Below are 26,586 nucleotides of genomic sequence, written 5' to 3' on the forward strand. Positions count from 1 at the left end.
AAAAAGTAAAAAGTAAAAAATAAAAAGTAAAAAGTAAAAAGTAAAAAGTTAATTAGTTTTAATGATGATAACGGGCGAAGCCTATCAATCAGTTAATAAATAAATAAATAAATAAATAAATGAATAAATAAAAAGTAAAAAGTAAAAAGTAAAAAGTAAAAAGTAAAAAGTAAAAAGTAAAAAGTAAAAAGTAAAAAGTAAAAAGTAAAAAGTAAAAAGTAAAAAGTAAAAAGTAAAAAGTAAAAAGTAAAAAGTAAAAAGTAAAAAGTAAAAAGTAAAAAGTAAAAAGTAAAAAGTAAAAAGTAAAAAGTAAAAAGTAAAAAGTAAAAAGTAAAAAGTAAAAAGTAAAAAGTAAAAAGTAAAAAGTAAAAAGTAAAAAGTAAAAAGTAAAAAGTAAAAAGTAAAAAGTAAAAAGTAAAAAGTAAAAAGTAAAAAGTAAAAAGTAAAAAGTAAAAAGTAAAAAGTAAAAAGTAAAAAGTAAAAAGTAAAAAGTAAAAAGTAAAAAGTAAAAAGTAAAAAGTAAAAAGTAAAAAATAAAAAGTAAAAAGTAAAAAGTAAAAATCGAAAAATAAAAAGTAAGAAGGCTAGTCGTAAGACGTAAGAAGTAAGAGATAACAAATTTTCAATACCACTCGGCTTCACATTCGTATGCAATTTAAACAAAACCAATTCCAAACGAAGGCAGACTTCCCAAAAACTAATCAGAGAAACGAAAAAAAAGGCTAACCTAAATCCACTCACCGGCACTTGTCGTCTTGGAATCGTACAGCAGATCGTCGGCATGCAGGGGTTGCGTCAGTTTGGTAGGTTTAATGCGAACCTCTTCCGACGGGTCCGAACCGGGCAGCCGTGGAATTACATTGTCGTGATCGTTCACGGGAACGGGCGACGCATTAGATGATGATGCTGCAGCGGAACTACCGTCCAGCGGTCTTCGCAGAATATTCGCATCATCATCACCGCCGTCATCACCACCATCATCATCATCATCATCACCGTCACCGTCATCTGAAATGGCAGAAAGATAATAATAAATTGACTATTTCTGGCTGGCTGGCTGGATGGAATTCAAGCTGTTGCTTAATTGCAAAAGATTCGAAGGAAGGAAGACATATTCGGAATTTTGCACCCAAAAGGAAACGAAAATCGGAGGAAATAAATCCGTCGTCTTCTGGAATGATTCATTCTTGCTTAGTTTAGTCCCATCGCAGCGCCAAATTTACTGGCTGCTACATATTATATGTGGTTTTTTTTATCGTTTTGATGTAGGTCGTTTCGCGTGTCTGAAATGGATATTTGAATGCGAGATTTCTTCACTTTTTCGGGAAGTTTCTCAGATAAATAGTAGAAGAAGTGAGGATTACTTTTAAAATGATACAGCGTTGCAGATTTTTTTTGTACCTGTTGAACTCCTTCTGACGATATGCGTGTCAGAAGTGAATTAAAGACATTTTAATCACTGTCGTGGTGGTGGTAGTGGATTTCTCGACCTGGACGATTGGTAACGCATTCCCCCCTCCCATTTGAGGCTGATCTTTGAATAATGGTTATGGAGTTTTAATTGAAAGGCTCTTAAATCTTCTTTCCGAACACCACCCAGGAAGACGGAACGGATAAGCTTAGCCTTTGAGTGCTTCCCGTGGCGTTAGACGTGAAATAATTTATGATTTTCGTCTGTCTGTTAAAGTGCCCCCTGTTGCAATTGCGGTTGTTACTAATGTAGCTTTTAGTCTGCAGCACTACCGGACAGTAGTTTAAATCGTGACGGACCTTACTTTCTGTAAGGAGATAAACCAGACAAGGTCTTCAGCAATGGAACGCATTCCAACGGCGCGCGTTCGACAATTGGTAACTGTCCGTTCGCTGGTGCCCTTCGGCGATGCACGTTGCATGGCAGCCGGTAGTTTCCTCATGACCCTTTGTATACGGTCGGCTGATCAGTTAACTCCTATCTGATTCTAAAGCCGTCTCAGGCGTGACATTTTCAAACGCTCATAAAGTCACAGGGAAGGTAGCCCGTAAATCAATTACCTTAGCCGACCGTTCCGAGAAGTGAAATCCTGCGATGCAAATGAGTACGGCGGCGATGTGAAATTTTACACGACACCAGTAAGCGTTAAGAAGGAGATATTAAGCCGATATCGAATCGAGCGGATTTCTCAGAATATAGCGCACAATGAAAAAAGTATCCGATTTCGACGCAGCGGTGGCAGCAGATGACAGATCGACCCCGGAAGAGATTGTCATCGCAAGGGACACGCGATGACCTTACTTTACACTCTAGCTCTGGTCTAAGTTATTAATATTCGAAGTCGTGAGATTCGTCCTCCTCGCTGATGCTCATCCGCTCAGCCAGCTGTAGGAGGATTGCGGTTTGAAATATTGTGTCCTATCGCAGCTTGACTAAGCCGAACTTCGCGGCTGAGTCTGTAGTCCGGAGCGGACCAACAACGTCCAAGTGTGAATAAATTGATTTATCGATGTATTTCGCAGCGGACTTGAAGAACTTTAGCGTGCGGGATTGCATAGCTGTGGCATTGAGTCAACCGTGCAGCTGTGTTCTTCGAGCGGTTCGTTCTTTCTCGAACTGGGAATTACTGAATAGGATTTTAATTCATTTCGTGTCTACTGGACCACAGGGAAGCCAACAGCAGCGGTTAAGCGCGTTGCGAAGTGGCACAGAATCTGGATTGCTAAGCAAATTGCTTCAGTTGAGATGATGTTATTCTATGGGTGAGTCATTTGCATTAAACTGATGTAGGGATGATATGATTTTTAATCTGTTGCTGGTGCAAAACTAAAATTTTAATTCTAAAAATTCAAAAAGAAAAAAGTTCACTCCAATGTCAATTGATTACAAAGATTCTATTCAGCCTGGCACACCGGAACCACGCGCGTACCAACAACTGTGCTCTGGCCTCTGGTTTGGATGCGCGAAAATCGACCACGCCAACGACGATGACGACGGCGACGGTCGCTAAACTACACCTCCTAAATGCTGCTTAATGAATGATCTAAGCGCGTGGGTTTTCGCAGCACCACAGCACAGCAACAGCACATGTTGAAAATTGGCACAACTCGAGCGGACCACGCGTAATTTAAGCCATAAGGCCAGCCATCGCTCTGAATCTATTTAGTGCGAAAATACAACTTGCCGATTCTATTTATTAGAGAGTAGTAAATGGCGCCTAATTGACTGCATCGGCGAGGTCAACCGCGAACCGCGAGCATCGCAGCCGAAATTGGGTCAAGGTATTGGCTTCGAGCGGAAAACAGTCGATGTATACAAGTCGGAACGGCTGGCTGGCTTACGTTACGATAACTGCCAGTGCAAACTGACTGCAGTCACTGAACTTGGGGACGTCATCGTCACCGTCGTCTGCTGCATCGTCGCGGGAGATCTATCTGTTAATGCAATCGCACTCGGTCGGATGTGATCTGTCGATTGCATATGGAACCTGCCAGCCAGCAAGCATATGGAACCTGGAGAACGAGGCAAGCGACGATGGTGTGGTACAGTCTGTGTCGGAGCAGTAGGCCAGACAACAATCAGACATAGTAAGAATAATTAGAGTGAAAAACTGCAGGGTGCTTTGGTGGAGGAGATTTAACTCAGTGCCTTTAGACAGTTTGGGTGCGGACTGTGGAAATCCCATTGCACGAGATTGTTATGCGTCGCAAAAGTCCGCCGGAATGCACGCCACTAGCTTTCTTTTCCAATGTTTGGCCCCGTTGTAAACCGCACAGCTAAATATTGCCTTGAGAGAGTAAACATTTCGGATTTAAGAATGTTTTCGTGAAAGAGATTTAGGTTAAAACACGATAGGGTCATTTCTAGCTGCCATCTTTGAAAGTGGAAAGAGTATTTTGCAACCCTGTGATTGTCTAGTCCTGTTATCCTACAACTGCTTTTATTCAATTACAAATACAGAAAATAGGAATGGAGTAACTTAAAGATAACATTGATTTGAACCAATTTACAATAAAACTGAGAAAAACTTGAAACGAAACAGTACACTACAATCGAAAACTAGGGCTGCTTAAATTGACTAATTTTGCTAAAAAAGTGAACAAAAATTTTAACTTTAATAACAACAACAACAACAACGTAAGCAGACTGACAGTTGAAACAAAGTTAACTGGAAATTTATTAAAATTTAATTTACAAAAAACTGAAACAAAACTATTTCAGAATATTAGTATTTAAATTGCCGTAAGAAACTTCATGATAGTGCAGAAACCACTCTTATACTTAAATGTGGTCAGCTTTGCCAGACATAACTACAATTGGAGATAATAATGGCGTGAGGAACGAGGTGGGCTAACTAGCGCAAGCTTTGAAGGAAGGTTAAGCCCAATACACACAAGCAATGAACACCCTATCCCAACCTTATCCAACCTCTATGGAATGACACCCTATCCCAAACCTATCCGTAAGACGTAGTTTTACGTCAAAAAATCAGAGGAGCTGTATACAAGACACGATTGCTTAGGTAGCGTAGGACTATGCATGTCTCTTTGTAGTGATTAGCATGCAATAATACGATTCTTCATACATACATGCAACAGGCGTTGTATGTAACATTTGAGTAATTCTAGCTGAAACGGGCCACTACTGACACGAGGTATTCAAATATTGAAACTTTTGTGCTAAATTGGTTGAAAATGGTTAAAAAACAAGAATTACGCTTTTGATACCTCGAAATAGTGGACCCCTCGTTCGCCAAGGGGCGTAACAGTTGGAAAAAAAGTTGAATGTTGAGCAAACCTTGAGATTTATATCATGTGATATTTCATAAATTTGACCATGAAACAACTAACAAAAGGCCCTGTTCTGTAAAGAAGAACGGGGCTTTCAAATGTAGTAAAAAAATTTTGGCGACCATCTTGGTTTTGGTCGCCATATTGGATTTTATCAAAAAATGACCGTTTTCACCATGAGCCCTCCAACCGATTTTCATTTTAAGACCACTATTGGAAAGCTGAGAAAAAATGCTATGGGAAACATGTACAATGGCATTAACTTTAAAAAAAATTTGTTAATTAAGGCCATTACAAATATTTAAAAAAGTTTTTGTCCCTCCGGTGTTGAGCCACTGAAAGGGAGGGGGGCGAAAAAAAAACAAAGAGAATTTTTGAATCGAGCAAAAAAAAATATGGATTTTAGGCATTTTTACTTAAAGTTTTAACGCGAAAACTAAATCTATTCTTGCTTTTAATAAATACGTTGTTATTTTCCGTGCAAAACGAACAAAAAGACAAAAACGAACGAAATTTTTTTTGGCCGAGTTTCGGAAATGCCACTGTTTGAACTTCCATTTCTATTTCGTGCTAGAAGCGTTAACTCAACTCGTACACTCATTTTTCGAGTTTTTCAAGCTGTAGAGCCCACAGATAATTGATTTTAAAAAAAAAAATTTAACTCATATCCTACAAATTATTTTTTTGCCCCCCGATTTTTCAAGCCAATTTCCAAGAGGGGGGTGACAAAAACTTTGAAAATGATTTGCAATGGCTTGATTAAAAAAAAAATTAATTAAATTAAATTTAAAAAAAACTGTTGTTTGTAGCAAGGTTCACAATTTTTATATAATTATTGTGATATTTTCAAAAGTTGCTATGTAACAAACTATAAACGACACGGTTTTGTAAAGAGGAGAGATAGGGTTTATGAACCAGTAGTCAAACTTCACATATTGTCACATTTATTAAATCGCATATTGAAGAAACGTTTCTTTTCCCAACGTTTATTTGTTTATAACTTTTAAACCACCGAACCGATTTTAATGATTTTGGTTCCAAGTGAAAGGAATTTTGATGAACTTCTCAGAGAATGTAAAAAATCGCTGGTGAATTCAGGTCTGGCCAACATGTTCGGTTGTGTGTTTAGGTTTTCCATACTTACACGTACGCATATGTTGGGCTGCAAATGAACAAAATGTTGGCGGGTCTGCCAGGTCAAGCGCCGTTTCCAACATCCTCTTTTGCCAGCTTGGCTCGCGACTCACACACAGCCTGTTTTATTCGAACATGAATCCTCCGATATTTTTGGTCAACATGTTCGTACTGATGCTATTTTGAAATCGAAGATGGCGGACTATTGTTTAGTATTTTGCATAAAAATTCCTGCATAGACTATAGACTTTTAGAACGCGGATGGCTGCTAGAAGTCGAAAATCGATGTTTGACTCGACTGCTCGACAGGACTGTTCGACAAGACTGCTTGACTGGACTGCTCGACTCTACTGCTCAACTCGACTGCTCAGTTCAACTATTTAGCTTGACTTCGACTCAACTGTTCAATTCGATTACTGAACTCGACTGGTCGACTTGACTGCTCGACTCGACTACTCAACATAATTCGACTAATCGACTGAACTGCCTGACTCAACTGCTCAACTCGAATGCACGACTCAACTGCTTGACTCGACTGCTCGACGCAACTACTGGACTGGACTGTCGAGTAGTCGAGTTGAGTAATCGAGTTGAGCAGTTTAATCGAGTAGTCAATTCGAGTAGTAGAGTCGAGCAGTCGCGTCGGGCAATTGAGTTGAACAGTCGAGTCCAACAGGGGAATCGAGAAACTCGAAAAATCAAGTCCAGTCAAATATCGTTTTTTGACTTCTAGTCGTCAATCTCATTCTAAATAATATTGCAAGGGTTTTCATGAAAAATACTAAATAATATCCAGCCATCTTGGATTTCAAAATGGCGTCAAACATAGATTTTCGACTTCTAGCAGCTAGCCGCATTCTAATAAAGTCTTTTTGCAGGGGTTTCATGAAAAATGCTGAATAATAGTCCGCCATCTTGGATTTAAAAATGGCACCAAACATCGATTTTCGACTTCTAGCAGCTACCCGCATTCTAAAAAAGTCTCATTGCAGGGATTTTCATAAAAAAATGCTTGATAATAGTCCGCCATCTTGAATTATAGAATGGCATCAAATATCGATCTTCGAATTTAACAGCTGTCCACATTTTAAAGTTTTATTACATGGATTTTCATGCAAAATTCTAAATAATAGTCCGCCATCTTGGATTATAAAATGGTCTCAAATATTGATTTTCTACTTCTTTGAGTCACTCCCGTTTAGAGTCCATGTTTCAGGGGTTCTGCTATCTGGGTTTTCAAATAGATGTCAAACATCGATTTTCGACTAGTAACAGTTAGTTTTGTTTTAAAAACGTTTATATTGCAAGGGTTTTCCTGCAAAATATAAAATAGTAATCTGTTCACTTTGATTTCAAAATAGCGTCAATGACGAAACACGCATGGGATTGACTATTTTACAAAATGACTCTTTATTTTCGGTTTTCGTTTAGCGTCAGTGGCGAAACTGCTCGCTACCAGCCCCAATAGTAACTATGTTCACTGCGAGTTTAGTAGTTGGTCAATGATTCACATAGATACTCTGTTTAGCTGTGCAGCTCGCTACAGCTCTATGTTTGATCCTAACGGGTTGCTTTTTCTAAACTTTTCCCGGTCAATAATTCATATTTACATTGCTACTCTATAAAAAAAACCTGATTTAATCCACCTATTGGTGAAAGGAACCTTTGTTATACGGTCTTACTTGCTATTTGAGATAGAAATCGACACGTCTTCGGAACATAATTCATCTATTAGTTAACGTTGCATTGTGCGTTGGTTTACATAAAAATTTTGGAAATTGAATAAGCTTACAAAATTTGAACAAAATAGTAGCACTTACAAATTTTGATAGTTCTTTTTCTTATGAAATTGCTGAGTAAGTTGTTACTAATGTGGGTAAGTGCAAGTAAAAGTAAGGTGTAAGAAGAAATATTATTCTTTAACATATACATTGCGTAGTAAAGGTCTAGTTTATAGGTTTTTGAACTATGCATAACTATGCATCAATAAGGTTTTCTTGAAAAAATTTCATCAATTTTTATTAACCTTCGGTTACTCACGCTGTTGTATACTGAATAACATGTGTAGGTTTTTGAATGCCATATTTACCAATCGGAGTTTAACTAACGTATATTCTTCAAAAAAATGTTCAGCAAAATGGCTGAATTATTCAATGCAATAATACTTTAAATTGTTAGGAAAATAGATCAGCATAAACCGAGAGCACAGAAACGAAGCAAGCAGCATGTGAGGTGTACCCAAGGTTGCCACCTGGTTTTCCCAAAAATCTGGCGAACACGAATAAAAGTGTCTGGCAAAAATCTGGTGGTAAATTAGTCCGACGGGGATGCGTTTTCCTGAAAAAATCTTGCTCGTTTTGCTCACCGTAGATGCAATTTTTTCACGTTACTTCATATGGAAAAATGATGTCTGTATGTAGCAAAACTATCAGCAAATGTAAAATGTTTAAAATGTATCCGTCAGTTGGTAGTCGAGTAATTCGGGGTTAAAATCAGGGTATTTTTATAATCAAACTTCTACAGTTCCTAAACAAGCAAACATAGAGGTATACTATTTTCAGCAAAGTTGTGTATTTTTACTATTTGTATAACTTTGTAACACATTAAAAAGTCATACAACAATTACAAAAAGAGCTAAAATAGAAAAACTGATTTTACAAATACAGAAACAATAAATAAGATTTCTCTGTCTTCGCTTCTATCTCAGGTTACAGTCTTCAGCAAAATTTCTTGTAATAATAGGCTCTAAAACTTTGCAGAACATATCAATGTGTTATATTGAAACTGAAAAAAAAAATTTTTTTTCACTTTTAGGGGGATTAATCCAAATTTAAATTGCACCAGATGATAGAGCATTCAATTTCAAGAAACTCTTCCAAAGGTTCGATAAACTTAAAAACAAGTTTTCCTAGTCAAAACTCTAGTGCGCACGTTTTCTTTGGTTTTGGGTTATTGTGCGCGCGAGTAACTGTGTTGCAAAAGTTGGCGCGAGCGTTCGAGGATTGATATCTTTTGACCGGTAAAACCAATTCTTATGAAATTTTGCATATATATTCGTAGTGTCAAAAACCTCTCGTTTGAAATTAAAATAATTGAAATTAGGTAAATTATCTTGGTTAAAATTATTGTAAATTATTGTTAATTTTGGTGTGGTGTATACGATTGCTCATAACTTTCAAATTAAACGTCCAATCCAAAAACCATTCAATAGTGATCTATCCGGCTATATTACCTGCCAAATAAAACTAATAGCGCATAAATCGGCTTGGCCATCTCTGAGAAACAGGCGATCATTTGAACCTTATCAAAAATGGTTTTTTAAGGCTAACTTTTAAACTGCTTGTCCGTTTTCAATAAAACTTGGTAAAAAGTTTAGTAACAGCAAGAGCTTTCGTTTGGTACTAAGATCGTTAAAATTGGTTGCGTAGTTCAGGAGAAACGCGTGTCACGTAGTTTTCACATTTTTGCTTATAACTTTTAAACGAAACGTCGGACCGCAAAGCAATTCAATAGTGATATACTAGACAATAATACCTTTCAAACAAAAGTAAAAGCGATCAAATCGGTTCAGCCATCTTCGAGAAACAGGCGATAGAAAATGAGCTGCACATACACACATACACACATACACACATACACACATACACACACACACACAGACATTGCTCAGTTCGTCGAGCTCTATCGATTGGTATATGTGATTCGGCCCTACGGGCCTCGGATCATTTTCGTGTTTTTCGATCAATTTCTAAACCTTTGTTATATAGTATAACAAAGGAAAAAAATATATTTCTGCATCGTTGAAACGACGATTGAATGTATTTTTTTCAGGTTTTGACCAAAAATAATTCCGAGTGTACACTTAATGTTTACGTGTTTGTTGGAGTGAATTTGCATCAGTGTTTTATGAGATCTGTCATTTTCGGTTGTCAGTCGCGGTTGTCAAAATGAACGCAAAATGCTAATTTTTCTCTAAACTCACAATATAACCGAACACTATACACTACAGCTGTACCGCACTTTTTCCACACAGATATCAAATTCGCTTACGTTTAATCGTCTTGCCGTAAAGAATTTGCGATCGGTTGAGACAAGGATCTTTTGTCATTTCCCCTGGCACACTTCCCTAACAGAGACATCAAATTGGTCTAGCTTTCAACGACGGTCTTAAGAAATTTTGTTGGCACGAGGAGACTTGGGCACTCTTTCTTGAGTACTTTCCAAGCAGACATCAAATTACTTTAGGTTTAATCGTGGTATTAAGAAATCTTGAGACGAGAAGACTTTGCTTATTTCCCAAGCACAGATATCAAATTGGTCTAGGTTCAATCGTCGCAAAAAAATTTCAACCTATTGGAACGCGAGGATTTTGTCATCTTTTTTTTTTTCTAAAAACACCTTAAAGCTAGGATGGCGTCTTTTCCAACCAATCATGAAGCGAGGATTTCCAGTTGGACAATGTTTCATTATTTAAAATTTTTCAGTAGTGCGTACTTTGAAATCAATAGGTTTCTTTGTTGAATTGACGCGTAGAAGATTTTTTGATCGATCCACGCAAAAATATTGAATTTTGAATTTTTGAATTTTGAAAATTGATTTGAAACCCGCAAAGTTGTTAGCACTCATAACCTATCACGCTCGCGTTTTTTGATTTCTTTGAATGACCCCCTGTACCAGCTATCTTTCTGAAAGACGTAGTCCTACGTAAAAATATTTCACTCCAGTGGTATTTTTTCTGTGTTTATCAAGTAAAATTTTATAAAAAAAAACAGAAAAAAAACTTGTTTAGGTTTTTCGGTATGGATCTGCGGTATTGTTTTTTTATCGAATTGATGACGCACGCGATGGAGAGAAATGGAAATCAGTTTCAGCCACTAGCCACTGAAATTAGGACCTGTCGAATCAGATAGTTTTTCAAATCCATCTGATGTGCCGCCTTTTGCTTTTTGATTCGTCAATTACAAATTTTTTAATAACAAAATTTTAATGATATTTTTAGCTATTCCCGAGTTATGGCAGAAAAACTGGAAAGAAAAACACTAAAACGAAAGACAATAGAGTTGGAACGCAGAAGAAAAACAGCAGGACATAATAAAAGGAAGAATGGAATAGATGAAAGCGGAAAACGGAAGAGAAAACGGAAGAGAAAACGAGTTGAAAAACGAAAAAAGGTGAAAATTGGCACTGCAAAAAAGATAAAAAGTAAACGGGGCAGAAAATGATAAAAACAAAGCACAAAAAGAGTGAAAATGGAAGAAAAGAAACGAAAAACAGTACAGAGGAGATCAGGGAAAAGGTGACAAATGGGACAGGAAAAGATGAAAAAAGAATAAAGAAAGAGGCAACAGCGGGCAAAAATAAAGAAAAACGAGAAAGAAAAAGAGACAAAATGAGATAAGAAAGGGAATACGGAACAGAAAACAAGATAAACGAAATGGAACAAGAAGAAAGAGATAAAAGAAATTTGAAAGAGGAAATGAAGAAAACGGGAAAGAAAATAACAAAAAAGAGTGAAAAATATGAGTTAAAACAGGATTTAAAATAAGAAACAATGAGACATGAAACGATAATAAACGGAATAATGGAATAGAAAACGGGGCAGAAAAAAGAAAACGAGAAAAAAAGAAAGAAAACGGAAGGAAAGAGAAAATGAAAAGTAAGAAAACGGCACAAAAAAGAGAAAATACAAAACACAAAGTAGAAAAATGGCTCTGGAAAAGAGAAAACGCAAAACAGAAAAGAGCTAAAAAGGGTGGGATAATGAGACGAAATACGTCAATTTCAATTTCAAGTAAACCTGGTGTCTAATTTCCTGTCAATATCCAATTTGAGGTAAAACTTCAAGTTGAAATTAGTCCAAATTCAAGTCTAATTTATTGTCCACTGTCAAGTTCAATTTCATTTTCAATTGCATGTTCAATAGCCCAATTTAATACTAATTTTGGATTCGAATTTAAACTTCAAATTCTGTTTTAGGTCCGATGTGTTTTAATTGCAGTTAATTCAATGTGAAGTAAAGCTTCAAGCCTGAATTAGTCCGAATTTGAGGCTAATTTAAGGTCCTATGTCAAGTGCGATTTCAAATCCAATATTAACTCCAATATCTAGTTCAGTTCCAAGTCGGGTTTCTAAGTAAATTTTAACATTGATTTTAAATCTAATTGCACCCGAAATCAACCAAATCAGCGGGTATTTTTGAGATAAGTAATAATAGATTCGCCATCCTACGATTACCTCGTTTTTCTTTCAGCACAAACATTCTTCTGAAAGGCCGGGTGCCTCATATTTTGTTTATGTCACGCTAGTGGTGGTTGGATAAATATGTAATTATGAAAAACGGTAAAAGTAAATTTCAATGAGAAATGAAAACGGAAAACATAGTTGGAAATGGCAATTAGAGGCATATAAAGAAACAGACACAGACGAAGTCAAGTCAAGGGCGAACTGCATAATAATTCATAAATAGTAAAACCAAACGGAAAAAATTCTCTTTTTTTTGGGTTTGGATTTTTGAGCAGTAATCTTATTTTTATTTAAACAGTAATCGGTGTTAAGCTCAATTGCTAAGTATAAATTATTCACAAACATCCTCACTCAAAGTTACGGTTCATAAACCACTCAATGACACGCGAAATGGATGTCACGTAAATTATTATAATTGATGTGTAACACGCGAACAATGAACCATTTTCACCGAGAGTAGTAGTGGATCAGAAAGAGTCAATTACACTGATCAACAAAATCAAACCAGCTGAGAAGTCCCATAGTAGACAGTCGTGTTTTTATACATGAGGAAGCAAGGCTATTCGTTTATTACTAGCGTGCAACGCACTGCAATTCTAACGGTTACTTTTTGCGTGAAAAAAGAGGTTTCCTTCAGCTATTTCTGTCATTTATGTCATGATCACACCTAACAAATCTCAAAATGTTAACAGTTTGTACCAACATGTTAAACAAAAAGCCATACGTCCCAATAATGGGTGATTCCAAAACTTGAATCAATAAAGCATTGCTTCAAAATCGGCTCCTTGTATATCAGTGTTGTTCTAACGATAAACGTAACTGTCTTGAAATTATATCGAATTTAACTATACTTCCTGATAACCAACCAAGGTATTAATATTTTAGTTCGTTTTACTAGAAGCAGCTCAAGCTCTTCCATCTCGGAATATAACCTTCTTTCTAAAATATTCTGAATACGATATTGGAAAGAATGTAATTTTCCCATGCACTCGCTAATCCATTCGATTGCTGTAATTTTACTAACGACAATTTATAACCACCTTTTGACTTATAATGCTTGGCAAATCCAGAAAGAGTTAGAATTGCGCTGGAACCACTCTCAAGCAATTGTTGCGAACTTGGGACTCTAACTATGTTAAATCTACTGGAACGGGCAAAGGAAACCATCCTATCGCTGGATGATGAATCTAACTATTTTCGTCAAATGGAGTACTCTCTGGTCGCCGCCGGTAAAGTAGTTCGCATTTTTTCTGCCCTAAAACACGGTATTTTTTAACATTTTCTCTTCCAATTAGGAGTTCAAATTCGAACAAGTAACCAAATTTATCGCTATGCATTTTACATCTATAGAATCGTCGTTTTATTACATTACCTACTGTGGATCGACCGTTTATTCGAGAATTTGTTCGTTGAGGAACGTTTGGGTGAACTGATCACGTCGTTCGCTTTTTGTGTTGAATTCTCTAGCGTATTGCTTCGATCGGTGGTGGTGCGAGTTTATCTTAAAAAGTTAACATCCGTGGAGGACTATTTGAAGGGTTGCTTAAACAACGGCTGGAATGACTACCGGAACAAAACCTATCGGTTGATTCGTCGAATCGTAACCACTTTCGAAGTGATGTTTTTCCTCGATATGTTGCTGCAGTTTCAGTTTGTAAAGTATGAACCATTTTTCGATATGCCGGAAAATGTGCTCCACCTCGGTGTGCTGTCGACGCTGCTTCGCCACAGGGTGGACCTTATTGCGGATTTTTTCTTCGCGACTATTTTTACGGCACAGTTGACAATTGTTAATACCTTTATGATGGCGTTTGATGTCGAGATGAGGAAAATCATTGATGCACTGAAGAGCTTGTTTAACCACGTGGATGTGGAAGTAGAACAAGTGCGTCAAAAAGAAGGATGGGATCGAAACCACTCGAACGAGGAGCTGCTCTTTTTGGCAGTGCTTAAACCAAAACTGGGAATTATCATTAAGGGTCACGTTGAACTGCTAAGTCAGTTGAACCAGTTGAAGGGATTTCTGCAGGTTTCCTTTATGGTAATGTTCTATCTGCAGATGGTGACGGTAGGAGGGCTTCTGTTCTACATAACCTCACAGAAGCCGACCGCACTGGCTGTGGTTTTGGGGTCCTACGTCTGTGTACTGATGCTTGAGTGCTATTGGTACTGTAAGTTGTCAGACTATTTAAATGAAGCGGTTAGTTAGTTGTGCGATTCGCTTGACAAGAGTGACTAGTCTTAAAAACCTTATTTTGTGTTTCAGAACGAGAAAATCGGCTGGACAGTGTACAATCTAGATTGGCCCCAGAAACTGCGCTACCACCCGGCAGGACACAAAAACTACCGTGAGATTCGTACCTCGCTGCTATTGATGCAGGTCAACTCGCAGAAAAGCCTCGGTATCAACTGTGGCGGATTGTTTGAAATGTCGACCAAAGCTTTTGCTTCGTTTTTGAACCTGTGCTACAAGTGTTTAATGTTTTTGTTGAAAACTACTCGTTAGGTACTGGCTGTATTTGACTTTTCTACAGTTATAAATAATGGAACACCATCACGTTTTAAGCTTTGCCAAACACGTCGTGCGGATAGGAGCACTGCACTATTATCTATAAATGTGCAAAACTCATTTACTTTTTATGAACCATAAATAAATATTGCACGATCAAACCGCATTTGTGATCAGCTGACTTTGAACAGAACGTGGTCTTAAATCCTCCCATTGGGAAGGATGGAGCGCCCACCCACGACGTTTATTCACTGCAATGGATTTCTGTTCTTTTAACATCTCAGCAGCGCTCTGCTTGTAGACTAATAAATGATATCTTCATTTGGCATCTAACCAGTTCTGGCTCAACAAGTACACAAAGGAAGATTCTCTTCAATTCAATATTGAGAAGGAGGCTCCATCACCCAAAATACAGTTTGCTTTGAATGCATCATCAACACGAAAACAAAAACTTACACAGAAAGGAGTGACGGACGGTTCAATAGGGAAAGAATTGTACGAGAAAATATTAAATTATGCAAATGATTATGATTTCCGAAATAATTTTATTGTCTGTAGGTACACAAAAAAATCGGTGGTAGAAAGGCCAAATTTTGTTTGGGTGGAGCGGCCACCAACCGTGCTCCTGCGTTGTGAGAGGGACGTGTTGCTGCCGGCCCGCAAGAATCGATGTATTGTTGTAATTGCGTCGTTCGGAGCTTGTAAGCACGCATTGTGTTTTTGTTTTGTTTATTGCGGTTGTCATTTTGACTGCAGTGTGACTTTGAATTAGCTTATTTTGTATGGGTGATTGAGTATTGAATAATTTCGACTATTGTTCGGTTCAGTCGCGTAACTTGTTCAACTGTACAACAGTTGAATAGTTGAAAGACAATTGTTGTTGTTGCGTGTTTCTGCAAAGCTACTGGTGTTTGCTGTTCCATGTCACGATCAACATATCAACGACAGAAGCTATTAAAAATATGTTCGAAACAGCTGTGCGTAGTCTCGTTTTAACTAGTTTTTTCTATGTTACAAACTGTCAGTAGTAACGATTGTACATTATATCGATCGTCAATCGTCCCGGGTCTTTCGCCATTGAGAATGATTCGACTCGTGGGATAGTCCTAAGAAGAACTTTGAACTTCATGATAACTGCCGTTTGTGTCTTTACAGTAATGCGGAGTTCTACCCTTCCTTCTAGTCAAGTAAATTTTTCTTCACATACTGTCTTGTGTCTTTCTGGACCAGCAGGAATCTACTACTTAATTTTTTAGCCAAGGATCAGCTAAAAAATGACACTTAAATTCATTTCACTTTTTCACAATTCAATGCGAAGATCTGTTTAAAATAGATCAACCATTTTGTCTGTCACAATTCAAATAAATCAATAGCTTAAACCTCTATAATTGCTTATGTATAGTGTGACACATATATATTCCAACAAAAATCATTTTATGCTTGCAGCGGCATATACAATTAATACAATCAAACTAAGACTATGTGCACGTACCAGAGTTTGAGTTACGGTCGTTGATAATAAATAAATTGTTAAACGGTGCTACAGGCGGCACTACGCGTGCAGGGCGCTATATCTCTGCATATTAGTGTTGATAGGAGGAAATGCTTATCAACTTAGGGATTATATTGGCACACTTCATTGTGCCTGATTTTTATTTTAATGTATAATAAATTTAAGTTTGTCACGAGGTTTTCAAGCCACCGTAAATCTCGCATGTGCATAATATTTCTCGATATAAATTTTCAAACTATGGTTCATTATGTAGTACCATTACCATTATATTTCATTTAGAAAAAAGATGTATTTTTGATCTAAATTTTCTTAATTACTGGCTTTACACAAAAATTTCCGAATATCCAGGTTAGTCTCATACAACCGGTACTTATATACTGAGAATCTTTTCCTATGGCAATTTAGCATCGTTTGCTTTCGTGTCTCGCTCGTTGCATTTTTCCGCCTGCGGTTGTTTTAGGACGCCACTCTGAATTCATTTGGGCACACTTAGCAATGGTGCGTTTACAAACCGGAACTTTTATTGAAATCTTATAAACGTGCATTTTAATCGTAGAATCGGTATCTAGGAACATCGCGCGTTATTTCTTTCATATGATTATCAAATATCAAAAGCTTGATTGGTTTTATACAGCTCCCTAATAAAGTAGTCAGAGTTTTTAAGCAAGTTCTATGACCGAAGGATGCCAAAAGGTGTCTCGCGCAGTCAATGTTTTCGATTTAATTGTCAAAATAAACCCGTTTGTCTTACACTGAGAAAACTTTTCGTATAGTTTCTATGTGTCCCACACATAGATTTTTGCAATGTGCCTAGTCAATGAACTTTATATGCCCCACAGTTATATTATATGGGTACGCGAAACTTTTGCACATACTATTCATATACGTATATTTTTTATGTGTATAATTGCACATACTATTCATATCCGTATAATTTCTATGTGTATTTCTAGGCGGATTGTGTTTATATGCGGCACATGAGATTCATCTAGTATTTCATATGGAAATTTACCATTAGTTATGTGCAGAATATTTTGAGTGTAGGACAGCTATCGTGCATAGCAACAAATGTCTATCGGTATTTAATAACTGACCGCGCGCGATTTCGAACGAATCGAATATGTTGATAGCACATAACTTCCGGTGCGGTAAACTGATTTCTCATAGTTTTTTCCTATATCGGTATATCGGATCTCCACTACCTGTTTCGCAATGGCCACGTAACCAAAACGTCCTCAAATCGTACGCGAGCTCGAATGACAGTGATCGCACCACCTGCCTCGGTGGATCCAGATCAATTCCTTTCTACTAACAACAACTCCTTCCTGTGACACTTGTGGATGATTCAGAGGATTCCTCGGTCTCTAGTAGCAGCAAGTGTCGCACTAACATTCCTTTCCCTCCCAAATTGACCTGCATGGGCGTGGCCAGCTTTGCTATTGATCATCACATAGAATTTGATCACCAGAAAATGCACACTGAGAATGATCTGCTACTCCCAAGCATCATTCTGATGGCTCTTTGTGCAATTTCAGCTGACCTAGATCAATCGCGGGCAACTCACGGGCGGTCAAACTATGCTATGCTATGCTGCTAAACGGTGCTACAGGCGGCACTATTTTTCGTGACCTCAAACATCACGGCATAAAAAAAGGATTTGTGTACCATACACTAAAAAGATTTATCGAAACGAGATCTGTTGAAAACCGTAATAAAAACCGGAAGAAAACGAAGCGTTAGAACTGCAGAGTTCAAAAAGGTTGTTCGAGAATGAATTCGTCGCAGTTGCGACCGGAAAATGGCAGTTCAGCTGAATATCAAAAGGAAAACTCTTCGTCGAATTTTGAAAATGGATCTGGATATGAAAGCATTCAAAAAAGGTAAAATCCATGGATTAATGGAAGTAACAAAACAAAACCGGCAGGAAAGATGCAAACTGCTACTCTGTCGGCAGGGTGTTCTCTGTGTGATCTATTCTGATGAGAAGTTGTTTGCTCTTCAAACACCCCATCGTGCCCAAAATGATCGGTTGTGGTCGGTTTCGATCATGGATATTTCAAAGCACAAACGATACGATATCAAAATTCATCAACGGTCATGGTATGGGGAGACATTTTAAAGAAAGGGAAACCCCCTCTTCTATTTATTGACAAGGGTTTGAAAATTAATGCAAAATACTATCTGGAAATGGTCTTAGAACAACATTTTCATACCTTACGTTCGGGGAATGTATGGTGAAGAAGATTACGACTTTTAATAGGATGGAACTCCAGCCACACTGCAAAGGCAATTTAATTGCTTATTGGCTTGCATTTAAATAGCATTGGAAATGCTTATTTGTATCCTGGGTAGTTATCAACAAGATATGGGATGATATTCCGATGGAAGTAGTGCGTGCCGCATGTAACGACTTTAAAAAGCGTTTGAAGCGTGTGATCCAGGCAAAAGGCGATTCAATAGAGTAATGATTGTTTGTTGCGTTCCGTATCTTTGGGTAAACAACTTCTAAAAGTAAAATTCGAAATTCAGCCTTTATTCTCAAAAATATATGACTTTGTTTTTGTTCAAATACATATGTATCACACTGTACATAATCTGAATCACACTGAATAAATCCATTTTTTCGACATTGATCGTATGAAACCATTTTATTTATCAATAGTCGATTCAAGCTATTTTATTTGTATAAGTATGGCCGTACCGAACGATACATTTCATTCAACAATGATCGTACCGAATCATTAATTTCACCTATGGTCGTACCGAACCATCGTATTAATTTAAGAATGATTGTACCGAATCATTGTACTTATGAATGGTTGTACCGATCCGTATACATAATATAATAATGATCACTCCGATTTATTTCACTTTGGTGACTTGGGCGTGAAGTACTTTTTGGATGACCCCTTAGAATTGATCGTACCGAACCGATTAAATAATCCCGCTCTTTTTCGTCAGCATGGAGCCGGGGTGGTTCGTGCTGTTTCAAGCACTCGTCTCCATACAATTCGGTCTTGGGCCACTCGTCGCCAATTTCCTAGTCGTGTCCTACGACGTGTCCGGTCCACCGTAGCCTGCTAACTTTCGCTAGATGTACGATGGGAGCCTCCTCCAAGCAGTGCCTGTAGCTCGTGATTCATACGCCTCCGCGTTTAGTTTGTACTCCGCCAAATATCGTCCGCAGCACTTTCCGCTCGAACACGGCAAGGGCGCGTATGTCATCCGTGAGCAGCGTCACGGCTTCAAGTCTATAAAGAACTACCGGTCTAATAAGGATTTTGTACATTGTTAGCTTCGTGCGGCGGCGTATGCTTCCTGATTGTAGCGTTTTAGGAAGGGCAAAGTAGGCCCGATTTCCCGCTTGGGTGCGCCGCTGGATCTCCTTACTAGTGTTGTTGTCCGCGGTCACCAGCGATCTCAAATACACGAACTCCTCTACCAGTTCTAGTTCGTCGGCGTCAACGGTTACCGTCCGTGGGAGACGCGCGTTTGTTTCCTTTGAGCCTCTTCCTTTCATTCCTATTTGGTCTTCGACGCATTTATTTTTAAAGTTCCTGGCTATGATATCGAAGTCATCTGCAAAGCCTAGAAGTTGGCTACCCTTGGTAAAAATCGTACCTCTCTTTTCGATGCCCGCTCGTCGGATCGCCCCCTCAAGAGCGATGTTGAACAGCATGCAGGATAAACCGTCACCTTGTCTCAACCCTCGCCGCGTCTCCTAGAGATGCGTACGAAACACATCACTCGATCCAATGTAGCTCTGATCAGTCGCGTCACTTTGTCCGGAAAACCGTGTTCGTGCATTATCTGCCATAGCTTGTTTCGATCGACTGTATCATATGCTGCTTTGAAATCAATAAAGATGTGATACGTGGGCACGTTGTACTCCCGACATTTCTGCAAGATCTACCGGATAGAAAAAATTTGGTCCATAGTTGCGCGAGTCCCCATGAAACCCGTCTGATAATTCCCTACGAAACCTTGTGCTATCGGTGACAACCGACGTAACAGGATCTAGAAGACTATCTTGTAGGCGGCGTTTACCAGCGCAATACCGCGATAGTTGTAGCAGTCTAGTCGATCACCCTTTTTGTAGATGGGACAAACCACTCCTTCCATCCATTCCTGCGGCAGCTTTTCCTCTTCCCATCATCGAAATAACCCAGTGAAAAGCCTTTGCTAGCGTTTCTCCGCCATGCTTATAAAGCTCTGCCGGTAGGCGGTCCTTCCCAGCGGCTTTATTGGTCTTCAGCAGCCTGATTTCTCGTTTGACTTCTAGGAGATCAGGTGCTAGGACATTACTATCTTCCATGGGCTCTCCAAGGTTAATTTCCATTCCGCCTCTTTCTGCGACTTCGCCATTGAGGTGTTCATCGAAGAACTGCTTCCACCTGTCGACCACCTCGCGCTCGTTAGTGATTAGATTTCCCTCCCTCATCCCTACACATGTCAGGTTTCGGTGTGTAACCCTTCCGAGTTTGGTTCACTTTCTCATAAAACTTGCTCGTGTCATTAGCTCGGAATAGTTGTTCTAATTCTTCACAATCTATTCTTCACAATCTCTGCTCTCATTTTGGCGCTTTTTCCTCCTCAGGATCGTGGTCAACTGGTTCCTAGCTCGTCGGTATTTGGCCAGGTTCTCTCTAGTGGCAATACTTAGATAATTTTTCCAAGCATTTTTTTTCTCCTCTACCGTTTGTTGGCATTCCCCATCAAACCAATCATTTTGTGTACTCCGAGGTTTAATACCTAGTGCCGTGGTAGCGGCATCTCCGTTGGTCGAACGTATTCTGCCTCAACCGTCTTCGAGGTTTGAAGCACCTAACTCCTCGGAAGAAGGCAATGCCTCCTTCAGTATTAGTATTTAAATAATCCATGGAACCATTTATTTCATTCAACGATGATCGTACCGAATTTTTTACTTATCAACGGTCTTACCGAGCACTTTAGTTCATCAATGGTCGTACCGCACTATATATTTAATTACACAATGAACGTGCCGAAATATTTCACTCATATTTCACCGTATCGAAGTTTTTTGACGTAGGACTACGTCTTTGTTTACTATACTGAAACTGGGTAGCACTTGAATGAAATGAATTGAAATGAATTGAATGAAAACGAAAATAGAAGTGTAATGTTTGAATGAAAGATTTCAAATGCTAATAACTACTAAACTACTGAACGAAATTGAACAATTTATATGTCGTTGGATAGATAAAATGACCAGCAATTTTATAGGAAATAAGAGAGCAATTTTAAGGATGGCCTAAGAGGGGGGATTCCTATACAAATGAAACACAAATTTCCTCAAAACTCGAGAACTCAAGAACAAGCAAATGGCAAGATTTTTTCAACGGTGTACTGAGACCTCTTCCTCTTCTAAGAGGGGGGGGGCTCCCATACAAATGAAGTACAAATTTCCTCAAAACTCTAGAACTAATCAAGCAAATGGAACCAACTTTGACATGTGGAGATGTTTGGAGGTAAGATTTTTTTCTATGGTGTGCTGAGACCCCTACCCCTTTTACGAGGGGGGGGGCTCCCATATGAATGAAATACAAATTTCCTAATAACTCTAGAACTAATCAAGCAAATGGAACCAAATTTGGCATGTGGGGGTTTTAGAAGGCAGGATTTTTTTCTATGGTATAATGAGATCTATCCGTCTTTTAACAGGGGGGAGGGGAATTTTTTCTATGGTGAATTAGAACTTTGGTTTCTTTAAGAAGGGGAGATCCCATGCAAATTAAATTCGAATTTCTTCATAACTCGAGAACTAATCAAGCAAATGGAACCAAATTTGGCATGTGGGGGTTTTTGGAGGCATGAATTTATTTTGAATTTATTTATTTTATGGTGGTTAGAGAGCCCTCATCCCTGTGGTAGGAGAATAAGGACTCTCACACAAATAAAACAGAAACTGGTCATTCATTACCATTTCAACTTTTATGATGCACACAAGTGATTTTTAAAAGAAATCTCTATGTCTCAAAGATTGCAGGCGTTGTACTCATGAACCCTCGTCCACGTATTTTCAAAGCCACCATTGAATTAAATGAAGAATTGAATCTGAATATTTCGCTCTACTCTTTTAAACATTCACTTAAACAATGGCACTCACAGATTCTTATAAACATACATATGCCAGAAATGCAGCTTACATTAGACTTTGATCTAATGATCTGATATAGTCCTACGCCACCCTTTCGTACAACCAGGGCTGTCATTCGCTCACACTATGCGCCCAATGTTCCAATCAGGGCTTCGACCGATCCTTTTTTTCTACCGCAGTTACACCAACGCGCATTCAAGTTCACACCGTCCGTTTAGAGGTGGAATACGAACGCTATGCATAACACAACTGGCAGTTTGCTCAGTCAAACGCCGAATGCACGCAACAGAATGAACGTGTTCTAAAGCTTTTTGACATTTTCGTTTCGATCAAGTTGCCTTTACCGTTTGGAGCAGCGAATGACTGCAAAACAGTCAAATGACTGGCAATCACCACGCTAACGAAAAGCAACCGCACAATCGTATGATTCAATACTACAAAAAAACAACCACTACATGTGCATGGAAGAAGTCGGTCGGACTCCGTCCAACACAAACGAATATTTTGCTTGCGTCGGACCGACGTCCGGGTGACAAACTATTACTGTGAGCAGCCGATTTGGAGACAAAAAGAGAAACGAAAAAATACGTCACCGTATGCTTCCAGTCAGTTTGCAGTTTATATTCTCAAAGCGCAAAGCAAAACAGGAGATTGACTGTTTGTTTTTGCTGAGATGCCGCATGACTTGTAAGACGGCAGCAGCGCAAGCGGCAGATTGACTGGATAAGAAAAACAGTCAAATGATCGTTCAAAAAGCGGAGTTTGAATGCGGAAAGTTCGCATTCACGGCAGTCACATTCAACTTGCGATCCCTTTTCAAGCCCTGGTTCCAATATTATGCCTTGTCGCACAGAGCGATTCGGCAACACCCCTCTACAGCTAATAGGCACACAGCGTACGAGCGAAAGCGGAGTGGAAGCGAACGACAGCACTCGGTGAAAATCGCCCAGTGAGTGATCATCCAAACAGCACTTGGTGCTGCCGTTTGCCACACTCCGTGCAGAATTAACGCAAAATAATTGTTTTGTATTTACAAATTTTCTGCCCTTTTAAAAGTGAAAATACACGCTGCACTGAACAACTAATATGGTCTATGTTAAGTTAGTACAGATCAGGCGACGGAACAGTAAAAATGTTTTGCCTTTCTACTATATAAATATATAGTATAAAGGTATAGAAATCACTTGGAAAACCGGAAACGGAAAGAAGGTCCTGTGGGCCGAATGCCATATACCATTCGACTCAGTTTCAAAAACTGAGCATTTTCTGTGTGTGTATGTATGTATGTATGTGTGTGTGTGTGTGTGTGTGTGTGTGTGTGTGTGTGTGTGTGTGTGTGTGTGTGTGTGTGTGTGTGTGTGTGTGTGTGTGTGTGTGTGTGTGTGTGTGTGTGTGTGTGTGTGTGTGTGTATGTGTGTGTGTGTGTGTGTGTGTGTGTGTGTGTGTGTGTGTGTGTGTGTGTGTGTGTGTGTGTGTGTGTGTGTGTGTGTGTGTGTGTGTGTGTGTGTGTGTGTGTGTGTGTGTGTGTGTGTGTGTGTGTGTGTGTGTGTGTGTGTGTGTGTGTGTGTGTGTGTGTGTGTGTGTGTGTGTGTGTGTGTGTGTGTGTGTGTGTGTGTGTGTGTGTGTGTGTGTGTGTGTGTGTGTGTGTGTGTATGTAACGCTTTCAATCTCACTCACTTTTCTCGAAGATGGCTGGACCGATTTTAATGTTCTTAGTGTCAAATGAAAGGTCTAGGTGTCCCATTGGTCGCTATTGAATTTCATACTGATCGGACTTTTAGTTCAAAAGTTATGTATAAAAATACGAAAAATATGGGACTTCATTATCTCATAGATCCCTTAACCGATTTGAATAAAATTGATTGCATATGAAAGAGGAGCCTTACAAACCCTTAACTTCCAAATTTCATGACGATTGGACTTGTAGTTGGAAAGTTACATAAAGAAATGTAAAAAAATAGTATTTAAAACATATTTTTGTTACATTTAAGAATTAATTCAATGAAAAACATCACACATTTTATTATTATTTGAAAATTACTGCTGAGATCTATCAAACGAAACCGAGTTATTTAAAATCGGACGGTTCATTCAAAAGTTATTCAAACTTTAACACTTAAGCACCGTATATTAAACCGTTGAAACGTGTGAAATCAAAACGTATCAATCAAATGTTGATTGTATTCAATGTGTGCGATGTATGTATGTATGTATGTATGTATGTATGTATGTATGTATGTATGTATGTATGTATGTATGTATGTATGTGTATGTGAAAGAAAAGTGAGAAACATGTCAAAAGTCAGAAGTTTTTGAAGCCTCTTAGTGGAATACGAACTCTGAAATTAAAGAAAAGAAAAAACTTTTACCGACTAAATTCCACTATTTAATATTTATTCGCGACAGATACATATACGCTTTGAAAAAAGACACTGATGAAGCCTGCATGTTGTAGGCGAACTACGTATCTGTCGCAAATAAATATTAAATAGCGGGATTCAATTGCAAAGTTTTTTCTTTTCTTTGATTTTAGATTTCAATTGTCATTTTCTTCACTTGCTGTTACTCACAATTGCACGCAAAGCAAAAAGCGAAGAAAAGCAGTTAATTTAAGTATATAAGTATAGTGTTTTATAGGATCAAAATACTAGTGAGTTGATTTTTCCAAATAAATTTATACAAATTTCATACAAATTTTGCGCATCAATATATGCTCTTTTCAATCCATAGATACTAGAGCTTAGAAATGTTATTTGAAAAATAGGAAGTAAACGTTGCACGGTAGTAACTTTGTACGATTTGTTTTCGTTAGTGACAGTCTTATGTCATGTATCATGTTTAATTTAAGCAGTTAATTTAAGTATATAAGTATAGTGGTGTATAGGATCAAAATACTAGTGAGTTGATTTGTCCAAACAAATTTATACAAATTTCATACAAATTTTGCGCATTAATAGATGGTCTTTTAAGTCAATAGATACTAGAGCTTTGAAATGTTATATTAAAAATAAGAAGTAAACGTTGCACGGTAGTAATTTTGTAAGATTGTTTTCGTTAGTGACATTTTAAAGGACAGATGTCTTAAGTCAGGTATCATGTTTTAATAATTAAATCAAAAATGACACGCAATGGAAATCATATCGATCATATTTCCCATTCTCAAGCATGTTTGTGGCGCAGCTTTTGCACTATTTTTCGACCTCGTCTTGTTTCCTAACCCACTAATATTGTAAAAACGATGCGATCAAGCTAATGGCTATCTTTTCATGAAAGTACATTCAAAAGAAGCTTAAGTTTTGATTTACATGCAAAAATGATTATCTGAAGGAGCGCCAGCTAAGAAAAAGTTCAATTTCTCTTTTTCATATTTAATGCTCTATTCAGTTATTTTTTCTGATTCAAATATATTGCACAATTGAAGCCAAGCAAACTAATAGTAAAATTTTTCTTTTTCTTCAAAAGAGAAGTATAATAATAATTTTTCTGAACTCTTGTTTTTCAAAGATGCTAACTTTGGTATTGATATCAAAATATTAAAAAATCTGCTATGAACACATATTTCATATTGTCAATTGAAAATAAATTTCGGATGTGGCTCTGAAGCCCGAAAGTTAATGCCGACCGCTTATAAAACTAAATAATCAAGTAACATAAATGACGCTTACAAGGAAGGAAAGAAAATATAATTATTCTACGCAATACGTTGTGAATTTTACTTGCAAATAAGGATTTTGAGGAATACGGAACGGATATTTAAAAATATAGTCAAGTTAATTATAGATGTTCCTGAGAAATTAAATAATGATTATGGTGGCAGTAGAAAGGCTAGGTCACGCCGCTAGCTGGATTAATTCGGTTTTTTTTTCAATCACACCACTTCAACTGACCCAGCGCAGAGTGAACAATCCAGCCGCGCGGAGTGCGGCTCTTGGTGTGGTAAAGCACGCAGCAAATTTATCACTCTGCGTTTGCAACTGCCTTTTCTTGGTGCGCGTAAAACACGAAAGAGCTTATTTAGCAAAAGAGACACTGAAGGGAATTTGTGGGCGAACACACACCGCATGGCGAGTGTTGTGTTGTTTAAGAATGTGTGTCTTTTGGTCTGCGCTGCGGTTTATGCCACCTCTGCGTACAACGCTTAGGGATGTCTACCTTGTAGTTTTACTTATCAACGGTCTTACCGCGCATTTTAGTTCATCTATGGTTGTACCGTACCATATATTTAATTACACAATAAACTTACGGAATTATTTCACTCATATTTCGCCGTATCGAAGTTTTTTTTAACACACGACCAGCTTAACGTAT

At 38.1% G+C, this 26,586-nt stretch overlaps 1 protein-coding gene across 7 annotated transcripts in view; it reads right to left on the bottom strand.

The window, feature by feature from the left end:
- LOC128741210 (A disintegrin and metalloproteinase with thrombospondin motifs 1) overlaps positions 1-26,586 on the bottom strand; it is a 540,214-nt gene that overhangs the window by 249,067 nt on the left and 264,561 nt on the right. For all 7 annotated transcript variants that reach the window (XR_008412203.1, XM_053836850.1, XM_053836847.1 and 4 more), the window contains one exon: positions 742-1,008. Coding sequence is in view for 6 of the 7 variants with exons in the window: in XM_053836850.1 (XP_053692825.1) it covers positions 742-1,008 (267 nt within the window). In the remaining variant the exon portion in view is untranslated. The remainder of the gene's footprint in view (positions 1-741; positions 1,009-26,586) is intronic.

This window comes from Sabethes cyaneus, chromosome 3, assembly GCF_943734655.1.
Source record: "Sabethes cyaneus chromosome 3, idSabCyanKW18_F2, whole genome shotgun sequence".
In the NCBI taxonomy this organism is placed as follows: domain Eukaryota; kingdom Metazoa; phylum Arthropoda; class Insecta; order Diptera; family Culicidae; genus Sabethes; species Sabethes cyaneus.